General features: G+C 37.5%; 1 protein-coding gene across 1 annotated transcript; it reads right to left on the reverse strand.

Annotated features, from left to right (window-relative positions):
• Nucleotides 1-803: 803 nt before the first annotated feature.
• Nucleotides 804-10175, reverse strand: LOC133741943 (lon protease homolog 2, peroxisomal). Its single transcript, XM_062169652.1, has 17 exons — nucleotides 9901-10175; nucleotides 9388-9500; nucleotides 9138-9243; nucleotides 8726-8895; nucleotides 8465-8556; nucleotides 8051-8230; nucleotides 7880-7963; nucleotides 7600-7727; nucleotides 6400-6601; nucleotides 6067-6273; nucleotides 5794-5924; nucleotides 5051-5264; nucleotides 4576-4878; nucleotides 3904-4098; nucleotides 2945-3190; nucleotides 1500-1601; nucleotides 804-1294 (listed from the first exon to the last, which is right to left on the reverse strand). Exons 1-17 carry the CDS (start codon nucleotides 10005-10007, stop codon nucleotides 1211-1213), a joined length of 2664 nt encoding a protein of 887 aa, XP_062025636.1. The 5' UTR covers nucleotides 10008-10175; the 3' UTR covers nucleotides 804-1210.
• Between the last annotated feature and the right edge of the window lie 2569 nt (nucleotides 10176-12744).

A 12744-nucleotide genomic window follows, 5' to 3' on the forward strand; every position in this document is an offset into this window, starting at 1 on the left:
TTTATTTAATTAGGATATCCTGTAATTATGGAAAGATTGTTTCCTATTAGAGTTAGACTACTCCTTTGTACTTGTATATATACCCTCATTGTGGGATGAATAGAATTATCAAATTAACCCTGAATTGTAGTATTCTTTTCTACTCAGACTAAGGTGGATTTAGATAAGGCTTATAATCTCAACTTACTCAATTGGTTAAAACCTCCCATTGGTTTTTGTAAATTGAATGTTGATGGTACTAGAAATAGTTTGTCTGGCAAAATTGGTGTTGGTGGTGTTATCAGATCTCCCTCTGGAGATTGGATCAAAGGGTTTCAAGTAAACCTAGGCATTGGTGAGGTTTTGGATGCAGAAACATGGGGTTTGTATTATGGCCTTAGGCAAGCTCTTGCTTGTCATATTACTAAGACCGAGGTTGTGTCGGATTCTGCAATTTTGGTGAAACTTATTCTTGATAGTGATGTTTCTATCCATCCTCTTGGCTCTCTGATTGATTGCTTCAATGCTTTGATCAAGAAGTTTCAATCTTTCTCCCTAAAGCACATCTATCGTGAATGCAATATGGTGGCAGATTGCCTTGCTAAGAATAGCATTGATCATGCTTATGGAGTCATCAAATTTGATGCTCCTCCTGTTCATGCTGCTAATGTTTGTCTTGAAGATTTTGATGGAGCTACTAGAGTTAGAAGATCTGGTGTCGGACCTTCTAGTGGTCATGCGTAGCTAATTTTTAGTTTTGTTCTGTTTTCTGGGCCTCTTTAGGTCCCCTTTGTAACAAAAAAAAAAAAAAAAGAGTGAAGGGGTGAACGAAACGGCATGTATTTGAGTATTTCCTTGCTCAAATAATCAATGACATTTACACAGATTGAGATAATTAGATTTGTAATTACAATTAACTTAATACAAGGAAGCAGAGGGACATTACAAAGAAATGTAGCAGTTGCCCATCCTCGGTAAATGCAGCCTGATGGGGATGAAGAACATTATGCATACCGAGAATTTTCATCCAAATTCACAAAAGATCCCTTCATTACCGCTTCAATTCATCTTTTATCCCAAGCCATGACTGGTTGAAGTGATTGACTATTTCTTCTGTCTTTGCAGCTAAAACAGCTGCTGAACAATTAGTAACCTCCATGTGCCAGCTACAACCAGCGTAGGCAATTCAGTATTTCAATCACTAGTGTGTAAAGATATCCGGAAGGCCCTGTCATAACTTTGAATGCTGTCTCCAAGGGCATCCACCTTCAAAAGCCTGCTCTAATACGTCTTCCATTCGCTTTGCAACTATAATCTGATATGAAAGGTTTGAATAAGACGGCAAGTTAGGTTTTGACCACAATTACTCCTACAGAGAAAACGTTATCGAAGTGAACTACAACTGACAATACAACACCTAATTAGCTGAAAAGATGTAAAACTTAAACATCTGGTCAAAATTCATCTTATGACAAAAAACAATACAATTGAGAAGCACCAGCCAATAAAACCAGAATTACCTCAAGACCGGCAAGCACTGCTGATGGTACCTCAGTTAAGTCCTTCAGATTTCTCTCTGGAAGAATGACTCTTTTAATACCACAACGGTGTGCTGCCAACACCTGCAGCAATGTAAATGTAGATGGATCAACGGCGAGAATTCTAGCTCCTTGATGATATGCAAAATATTACTCATCACGTGCTACATTTCATGACTTAAAACCTGAAGGTTCTTTTAAAAATATAAGGGAAAACGAATGCTTTGATAGCCTTTTGCAAGTGATACAAGCATACTGTAATCTATGTAAACTATCTCAATCCATTTTGCAAATGGTGGCCGTGGCTTCACAGACCCGCTATCAGAATGCCAGAACAAAATAGATAGTGGACAACCAAGTTTCAAACAACTTTTTTTTTTTAATATCTAGGTTCAATGGGTAGAGCCTCAAGAATGAAATAAGGACACTAAGTCACTTATTCAGTGATTTGATATGTTTTAGGTTTCAGACCCCAGTCTGCTTAAACAGCAAAACAGTAAGAAAGTAAATATGATTTCTACATTAGAGTAGCTTACGCAGTTACACTGATCGTCAACAACCTTGTCTCCAATACGTCTACAAAGTCTCATCTAACACTAAAATATCTCGCTAATGAACCAAATGTGTCGCACACCTTTAATTAATATGAAATTTTAACCAATGTGCACCGCACACAAAACTCCAAGTCTAGGAAATTTGGAACTGCTTAGATATTTGGAAGGAATCTGTTGTTGGGTTTAAATGAAGTTCCATGGAGAATGACCGATTAGAAATTAGTTGATAAAATATGATGAAGTGGTCACAATAAAGAAACATGTTCAACAAAAGAGCCTCCATATATTATTTCAAAATAAACTATTTTGTTTTTCTTCTCCAATTCATTATTTCGCTTTCATGACATGATCTGGACCTTCTCACTTCTCAAACATGAAAACACCATCTGCATTTGAGTTTGGATTGGATTTTATCAAGTGGATTGAAGAGGTAGCCTACTTTCTACTGGTTCTGAGACCACCTTCTTGCATTGTTTCCTCATTATCAAGGAGTTTTAAGCCTAAATAATTATGTTATTATGTACCAAGCATCCACTAGGCTAAATGATGGTTATGGATAAGATAAGATGCTAAGAATGAATGAATGCTCAATAGTACATAACCTGGAAATTATGAAAATGAAAGTAGTAATAAAAGTGAACTTCTCTAAAAAAAAAAAGACATAGAGAATTTGTGTGTAACAAAATGAATCATGTCAGCATGCCCAACATGCATACTCGTTAAAGTACTTGACATGCATACTCGATGTAAATAAAATAAAAAAAGTGAAAAGCAAAAAAATGTCAATTCATTTGGTAAAGCATACATGCAGACGGACTTATGTACAAAGTATAATCCTATAAGAAGGCTTGGTCATGGGGTGAGTAAGCATACCTTATCCTTGATACCACCAACCGGTAGTACGAGACCCCTCAATGTCATTTCTCCAGTCATTGCTGTATCTGCCCTTACTCTTTTCTGACTGAACAATGAAACAAGTGCAGTTACCAGTGTCACACCAGCGGAGGGCCCATCCTTAGGTACAGCGCCAGCGGGAAAATGTATATGAACATCCCGACCCTCCAGAAGATTTGTTTCATCCGATGCTGCCAACATAAGATCTGTTGCCCTAGCTCTTACCTGAAGGAGATAAAGGATTAACTTATGTAGCCCTCTTTTTCATTAAACCATGGTCTTATCACCATGAAAACCTTACTTATAAGGTTAAAGCTAAAGACAATGAGTTGAGTTCTTTAACAAACAATTGAGAAGATTACCGTTCAGTTCCTATACAAACTATTGTATTAACTTCTTGGATAATCAAATCCATTGACAAGAGCAAGATTGCAATAAGTAGTTAGTATAGTAACATAAATACAGATGCACAGAGTGCCTAAAAATAGGTGCCCATGAAGTGACCGCCTAAGAATAGGTGACCATGAAGTGAGTCCCTAAAAATAGATGCCCAAAAAGTGAGTGCCAAAATTCGGTGCCCACAAAGTGAGCACCTAAAATAAGAAGTTTGGATTAATGACTGCACTGATTAATAGGTTATTTTTTTAAGTTGCTAGCATAGCAGCCAATTGTTCAATCCAGTGTATGTGTTGCTTCTGGCGCTTACAATCATCTATTTTCAGGCACTCGGTAGATGCATCTCTATATGCAATACATACAACACATATATACACACACACATACATATACATAATCGAGGTCCGGGCATGCATGAAAAAGCAATCAGACCAATTTCAAAAATATTATCATCAAGGCACTACCAGAAATACTGGACTCAAGAAAAAATAGGGGGGAACTAGTACATCAAATAAATCAGGAAATCTTAAGATAAAATTTACCCATGTCAGTGCTATCTGTGCTGATTCTTTTATAACATCTCCAAGCTGACCAGTGAGATGTAATTCACCCTTTCCCGCCATTGCTGTAGCCTCCACAAACTGAACCTCCCCACCAACAGAAGTCCAAACAAGCCCAACAGATACACCAGGTGTTGCAACCCGTTCTGCAGCTTCCTTGTCATCAAACCTTGGAGGCTGCATTGTAAAACAAACATAAGACCTCAGAATCTCTTAAGCTATAAAGCAAGTCAATTGCAAGTTTAATAAATGAGAAAGCCAAAATACATTAGCTATTAAATGTAGTCCTATTTCTAGACCACATCATTCAAGAAGTGCTTGAATGTTTGAACGGAAAATGGTACAAGAGGCTACCCAAATCCCAAATCCTTCAATTCCATTGTGAGTTAAAATCACTTCAAGAATCTCCCAATCATAAACCCCTGAAGTACATTGTTAACTAAAAAGCAGTACCTAACAAACAAGCGGAATCAACATGAAAATTGCACATCATGGAGTTGGGACTTTGGGACTTGTCAAATGGCACATTTCTTAGATTGTATCACACCTAAAGGCAATTCCAGCTACTCTAATTTCTCAGTTTTACGCACAAAAGATGTTTACTCCAACTGTAAATCAACCTGTCCTATTTAATAAAATAACAAGAATAATTACCCCTAATACTTTTTCCAGCATATCCTCATCCACAATCAGTGGCGAAGAAATCTTGAAAGTGCTTGATATCTCATGATTAGTTGCACCCATTGGAATAACCTCCATTTCCACTTCACCTCCATCAGCTAGTCTGCTTTCCACTATCGGTGAAGCAAGCGAGTGCACATCTTTGCTCACTGAGACAGCTTGTTCATGCTCCGCAACTCTCACAGCTGCCGCACGAGCCAAAGCAGCCAAATTCCTCTCCAGATTCCGAACACCAGCCTCTCTGGTGTACCCCTGAATGACAAGTTTCACCATCGCCTGCCACAACAGAGAGGCAGTATATCATATATATATGTATAGATTCTGGTCATGAATGAAAACAGTCATTAAAAGGCTACGACAGCTACAATGTGTCTAAAAATCTGATCGAGGCTAACACAGTTATGCACCATTACTACTTCATAAGAACACTACTGGATGCACTAATTACCTCTGGGATTTGAAGAAACTCGGTGCTTAACCCGTGTTGATCAAGAACTCGAGGAATTAAATGGTGCATAGCTATCTTCAGTTTTTCTTCAGGTGTATACCCAGGCAACTCAATAACTTCCATCCTGTCCAAGAGTGGAGGTGGAATAGGCTGCATCCTATTTGCAGTTGCCACAAAAATCACCTTTGAAAGGTCAAATGGAACATTCAAATAGCTATAGGCCTTGAATTAAGGAATCACTTGAAAACAGTCACATTCAAGAGATAGTGACCGATACTGGTTCTAGCAATAGGATGTTTATAAGTTATAATGCATGCTATTAGTTGTACTACATGCATTTGAATAACAGACCTTATTTTAAACCTAGCTCATGAATGTTCAAAACTTCAAATGGAACAGCTCTACGTGAAGAACCCCACTCTCCAACCCATGCAGGCAGAAGGGAATGACATAGACAGGACTGATTGGAAAGGTCTGTTGGAGATTTTTCATATACTTATCCTAATTCAAATTCAGAATTCAAGTGATACTAAGCCAGACCATCATGTCACAAGTGATATTGATGATCTATAATTATCTCGTTTTTTTTTTTTATGTAGAAGATGATTTTCTCCAAGAGTTGACTTAAGCTTAAAGCACAAGACGCTTATAGGTCAAACTGGAGATTCACAAAATGAGATGGCATTTCAGATTGCTTCAAACTTAGCCTATAGTAAGAATATAATAGCCAGAGAAAAGGATACTGATCATTGAAAGTTTTGTTTTGCTCAGGGTCAAGAACCTCCAATAGAGCCGAAGCCGGATCACCACGCACATCAGAACCGGTCTTGTCAATTTCATCTAGCAGCATGACAGGGTTGCAAACAGATACTCTCTAAAATAAATAAAAATTATTAAGAAAATGTTAGCTACTAATTAATTCCATTACTCTCTGTCTGGTATACAAAATAATTCCGATAAATGTTAGCTGCTATATGCATCCAACATCTTCATGATGGGGAAAAGAATAAAAATACCTTCAATCCATCAATGAGTCTCCCTGGCATGCTTCCAATGTATGTCCTCCTATGCCCTCGAATATCAGCCTCATCCTTGACACCACCAAGGGATATGCGTATAAACTTTCTGCCCAGGGCAGCAGCAATAGATGATGCCAAAGATGTTTTCCCAACACCTGGTGGGCCAACGAAGCACAACACAGGGCCTCTGGCATCTGGTTTGAGCTGCAATGAAAAGTAACTAACATATAAACATCAAACTGGTTTGAGCTGCAATGAAAAGTAACTAACATATAAACATCAAATTTTGAGATACAAGACATTAAAATTTAGAGATACACAAATAGGCACCTTACGAACGGCCAAATATTCAATAATCCGCTGCTTGACCTTGACTAAACCATAGTGATCACTGTCAAGACGTTCTTTTGCAACCCTTAAATCTAACTCAAATTCTTCAGTAGCCTTCTCCCAGGGAAGATCAGCAAGTAGCTCCAGGTAAACACGTGAACTATTATATCCAGGTTGCTGGGGTTGCATCTTTTTAAGCCTCCTGAAACATGAAGAGAATAAAGTAAATAGATGATATTGACTATAGAAATTCAAGTACAATTTGTCTACTTGAACAAAACAATGAAGGCAAGTGGGATAAGAATTGAACTTTACCAAAATTAGCAATTTGACAAATATAATTTACAACTTGCTCATCATGAAGTATTGTTATTGAATTTCTCATCACAAGGGGACAACTAGACCAGGGTCCTGTTAATGAAGCTTTCGCAACTTAACTATCCTTTTCAGTGGAAGTCAAAATCAAGGGGGAAAAAAACACAGAGGAAGAATGGTCTATTTCAGTTTCAGTATCATTTTGATATTCACATTTATCATAATTTGTAGTCAATAACGGCCATAAGCCACTGTCAACTATTCATCAGTCACCAGCAGGACTGGAAAATGAATGTTATTGGGCGGTAAATGTATTCGCAGCACATTGTCTCAATCATGCAACAAGCTTAAAAGAAATCTATAGAGGAGAACATGATTGTATCTCTCTGGTCCCAAAACAAAAACAAAAACAAACAAAAAACAAAAAAAAAAAAAAACAAAATTTTATTACTAGTGACATCTGAATCAGAAAACCAAGATTTTTTTTCTCCTGTGTGGACATGCACAATTCACATGGCATCAGATTTAGAAGTGTAATAATATGTACCAATTGATATCTTCTTTTCTCCGAAGTACGTTGAGAACAAACATTTAGAGAAATCTTAGCACACCAACATTGGCAACTTGTAAACATAAGCTACATAACAAATTTATGCAAACAACAGTGTCATCGTTCTTTTCTCCAATGTCAGACACTTATTTTTTTGGGAACCATAACCATATATTAAAGAAAGCCCAAGCTGATTAAAAATGAGACCACAAAAAGCTTTCTTAGTACTAATAACCATAGCATGACAATCTATGTTGAAAATATATGGTGACCAGAATCACTTTAGGTTCCGCAAGTCAGTAACCCCTAAACCTTGTATTCTAAGAAAATCGCACCTTAACTCCCTCTGTGCATGCTTCCAGATATTTGAAGGCATTCCTGCACTTTGCATCTTTCTTTCTAGGGCGGCTACATCATCTTCATCATCATCATTGTCACCGAGCTCTTCCTTTATAGCTCTCATCTTGAATTTGTTCAATATAGAAGGAAAAGAAGTAGAATAATGATCAGGACTTGTAGCACATAATTGATACAACAGTCCTTTTGGAAGCCCCATCCCTAATTTGTTAGGAATCCAGCTTTGAACTTAAAAAGTGAAAACTTATGAAAGCTAACCTGCTGGCGTAAAAGGAATTCTTTTTGTGATTTTGATAATTGACCCTCAACTTTCTGTGTAATCTTCTCTGCTACATGTATAGACTGTCACAATAAAACCAACATGAATCCTTAGATAATAAAAGAAGTCTAATATTAATGTGCTAAAATCAGGGCCAATGAACCACTTACCTGCAAATGCCTGTCGACTAACTCGGTAGCTTTTGAAAGTCTTACTTTTAGATCAACTGAATCTAACATAGACAGTTGCTCCTCAAAACTTATCTCAAAGCTAGCAACAAATATATCTGCCAACTTATGAACCGGGACAGTCTCTAAAAGAACTTTTGTTCTTCCCCCAGTTTTTTGCTTCTGCGAGCACAAATAAAAATTAAAGTTACTGATTTGAAAATATGAAACTTTCTGTCTGTGGTTTGTAATTCATCGTCAAAGCCACTTTTTGCTAGACCTAAAATCTTGGAGAGACCAAAATGAAAATAAAAGTAAATGTGGAAAGAACAGAACTAAGTACAGAAAAATGCTTATATGATTTTCTTCTCTATTTTGTCTCAGTACAGGTAAGATAATAATACCATAAAGTATTACCTGCTCAAGAACAGAAATAAGCTCAGTAGCAGTTGCTTTGAACTGTCGAGACAATGTGATGAATTCAGGGTCTTGCTCCACATGCTCCATTTCTAAAGATAACAAATACGAAAGATAATCAAGATAATGCAGGATATTCAAACAAGTCAAACAATAAGTCAAAACAAGATAATGCAGGATGTTCAAACCATATGTAGTAAAATCAAGCAACAAACACTAATATCTTGTACCAACAGAGCAAGCAAGAAGCTAACAAGTTACCAGACTTTGTCATTTCAAGAGGAGATATCCGTGCAGTATAATATGTTCCTCTTGTGCTAAGTTCCTGGACGCTGAATCTACATAAACCTTCAAGGACAACTACATATGTAACCCTCCCACTTGGCTTCTCAACTCCTCTTGAGAGATGCAGAGCACGCGCAGCAACTCCCCTAAGAGATTATCCAACAATTTCGTCACAATTAGTCCACAACCACAAATTGAAAAAATTTCCTAACAGAAGACGTGAATATAGATTGATCAAATCAAGAGAATGTAGGTGAGAGGATGAACCACTTTGATGGCCCATTTTAAGTGTTAAAGGCAGTTAAACTGATTGACATAAAGTATAAACACCTTTAGGCTAAATACCACTCAGTACACTACAAAACAGAGTTTTGACTCTCAAGTATACCTGGTATGCCAATGAATATCCTGCTGATTCTTGCCATCCACTCTTTGAGAATCAGATGTGCCAACTTGAACTTTTGAGCTCCGCTCACCAGAATCGCTTCCGATGCCTAAAATTAGAAAGTCCAACACGGAAAAATTTCCTCTCAGGACTGCTATCACATATAGTCAAAAGAGAAAGAAAAAAAACAGCAGCATCTTTGAAAATACTCTATAATAGCAGCATATCACAAGAGAAAACGAAAGGAAATGACCTTGAGACAACATAGGACCCACGGTTGCTGCCTCAGCGGCGTCTCGAACGGGAAGAATGCCGATCAATCCCTTCTCTTCCCTCTGCCATAACTCCTGCTCCACCAGCTTCACACTGCATCAAATAAAAAAATCATCCCATACCTTCATCAATTCCGGCACAAATTCACAATTCCACACTACCTAACCATTAATAACCTAAAAATAAAAAAATAAAAAAAATACATGATCAAACAATGTATTCAGCAGAAGAAGGAAGAAAACTTGAAAATCCACAGCAACAAACTATTTCAACATTTGATCACAGAAATCTAAGCGGAAAACTAAGGACACAATTTCGAGAAAGAATAATATTGATCCATTTGGCCCAAACCAACCCAATTTCCAAAAAGTTGCACGGTCGGAGCTGAGTTCAGACTCCACTGTGCACAAATCTCTCCCACCAAACCAAAAAAAAAAAATTGTTTGGAGAAAGCAAAGCAATCGAGAAGAGTTGTGTGATGAAAGGCGCCGACCTGCTGGGTGAAGTGCACCGAATTCGGATGATAGCTCCCGGCAAGAGAACCTTGTTCTTGAAGGGGAGGATTCCGATGCGACTGGGAAGCTCGACCGATTCCGCCATGCTTGGAAGTGAAGAGTGATTTTAGAGAGAGAGAGAGAGAGAGAGAGAGGGAGGGAGATGGAGGAAGGGAAGGTGGTAAATGCTATGTGTGTGGGTTTGGTTTTATTTGGAGCTGGGAGCAGAGGAGTTGCGTTTCCCGTCAAATTTTCAAAACGGCGACGAGTTGTTTTTATTTATTTTTTTTCTTTTTTCTTTTTTCTTTTTTCTTGTGTCTGCCAAAATACTCTATTTTTTTTTTTTTTTGAGGAAGAATACTCTATTTTGTTGTGATCGGCGATTTAGAAGTGAGAATATCTGGTGGCGAACTGGCGATAGATTCTGTCGTTTTCTATTGGTGATAGAGGAGAAACGTGTTAGTCTGTGCGCGTCTTGCTTTTTACTTCTATTGAAATATGATCTGTGCTTAAACCAACTTTTTCATCATTTACCTTTTTTATTAATCACTTTATAACAAAAACAAAATAATTTCAATCATGAAAAACTGACACTTGATTATGATGGTCGTCCACTCGTCCTCATCTTCTCTCTCAACCCTTGTTTGAAAGATTTCTAACATAATGTTAAAATCCAACATTGTATTGATATTGTTCCAACTTAACTATCCGTTTAAGTGTTGAGTTTTAATCACAAAAATGCATCTGTACAATTAGGTTTGAACCACCCACTTATAAGTTGGGATATTTCCTCTCCAACACATAGCGGGCATGTTTGGCAATTTGGCATCTGACAAGGTTGTGAGGCAGCACCTTGAGGCAAGTGGTGAGGTCTCCTTCAACACTATGTTGGTATTTTAAGCATGTCATGCTCAGTTCTCTCTCGACAAGCAATTGTGAACTATAACTCAATCTAAGTTTTTGTGCATCAAGCTTTCAGGTTGTGACACAGGTTTATGCATTAATGGGCGTTTTCTCTTTCTGCTTTATTTGTTTTTAAGTGGTGGTATCATTGCTTTTGCTATTTTTTTTTTTTTTTTTTTTAAGAGGTTTGGAACCCAGCCTAGTTAGGAGGCTAAGCCTCACACCCGGTTCCATTTATTATATTAATATTAGAAATTTGCATGGGAGGACCTTTGCTTTGGCTATTGGTTTGTTGATCGAATGTGTTTTTATTAGTTTCGAAGGTAAAGCTCCATATGGGAACCAAACGGCAGCCCGGGTCAGCTTCAAGAATGATATGCCTTGCTAATCTCAGTGGGGGCGTGGGGCACTTCAACCATCAGTTCTCCTCAAAAAAAAAAAAAAAACCCCTCAGCTCTCTTTGTTGTTGGAGTAAATGACAGTGATGACTAATTGTTGGACGCAAGAAGCTCAGTTAGGGTTTTCCATGGCATATGGAGCTTGGTAGTTTCTAGGTCGAAATGAAGCGAGAGACCACATGATCTCACGAACAAAGACAAAAGTAGAAACCAAGAGGTACTAGCGTATCTAATCCGACATGCAAATCGATAAACCCGTAGAAATTGACTCTCATTGATAGATTGAATTACAAGGATACAGTGTATATAGTAGAAGGCAACTTGCATACGATAATTACACATAATTGCATGATACACAAGATCTCATCAAATCAATTCTCTACATATATAATTACAAGATGCACAAGATCTGATGAAATCAATTTATGACACGTTTACTTACTTGGAATGGAAAATAATCATGAATCGGAGACAAGTGGAATGGGAGAAGAAAGGAATCGGTATTGATTCCGGAGGAATGATTCCTAAACTCATCTCCCCCCTTCGTAATCGAATTCCTGAGTATTCAGGAATCGATTACTGATAAATAGGTGGGACCTACACCAATTCTCATTCCTTCATGTGTTAGTAAACACAAGAATTCTTTTACCTGGAATCATTCCGATTCACTAAACACAGGGGTATTTTTACTCCGTAATCATTCCATTACATTCCATTCCATTCCAAGTAAGTAAACGTGTCCTTAGAGAATTCTGACTTGACTTGGTGATTCCACAATGCAATAACCTAGAGATCCAACATGCAGAGACTCGAAAACTAGACCAAAAGTCTTTTCTAGGTCGGTGCATTTTTTTCAAAACTTGATGATAGCAATATCAGCACTGGAATCAAGCACAGAAAAACCATTTAAAGTCCACAAGGTGCTGGAGATTGATGTTGAAAACTTACTAGGCCAACCCGCCTTGATGGATTGTAAAAGAGGAGCGAGTAAGATGATAGTCGTTCTAGATGAGCATAGCTCAAATCCTACAAAAACAGCAAGATGGCTTACAAGTCTTGAAGCTAAATTTTACTTTAATAAAGATTCAATCAAATTTGATTAGGAAAATAAATGGAACGAGGAGCTTTTAAACACGAGACTGAGAATTCAATCAAAGATCAATAGTTGACTATTAATTAGGTTGTCTTCAGTTGTGTGACTTAATTGGTTTATTTCTCTTGTTTTGATTTGTTTATAGGAGAAGAAGATTTAAAGATCAAACCAACTTCATTTTTACATTCAACTTATTCCTGGAAAGGTGTCTTTGAACCATGCATCGACTACAATGATATTATTAACATTCGATAATGACAACTCAACTCTTTTGATGTAGCAGGGTATTTAAATACCTGCAAGAAAGGCTATATATAAGCTTTCTTAATCCACAAGTCATCTGTACTAGGGAGGAGGACTTTGGTTTTGGATATTTGGAATTCGAAGACGTGCGTGAAATTTCCTAGTGTTTCTAATATAAACAACACGCATAGAAATGGAAGACAAAA

Source organism: Rosa rugosa, chromosome 4 (genome assembly GCF_958449725.1).
Source record: "Rosa rugosa chromosome 4, drRosRugo1.1, whole genome shotgun sequence".
NCBI classification, from domain to species: domain Eukaryota; kingdom Viridiplantae; phylum Streptophyta; class Magnoliopsida; order Rosales; family Rosaceae; genus Rosa; species Rosa rugosa.

Bases quoted from the DNA above. Each gene is read 5' to 3' on its own strand.
- LOC133741943 (XM_062169652.1), bottom strand. From the start codon at position 10,007: ATGGCGGAATCGGTCGAGCTTCCCAGTCGCATCGGAATCCTCCCCTTC. The intron at 6,602-7,599 runs GTGCGATTTTCT...TTCATGTTTCAG, and splicing joins CATGCACAGAGGGAGTTAAG to GAGGCTTAAAAAGATGCAAC. The intron at 5,925-6,066 runs GTATTTTTATTC...TATTTATTTTAG, and splicing joins GACTCATTGATGGATTGAAG to AGAGTATCTGTTTGCAACCC.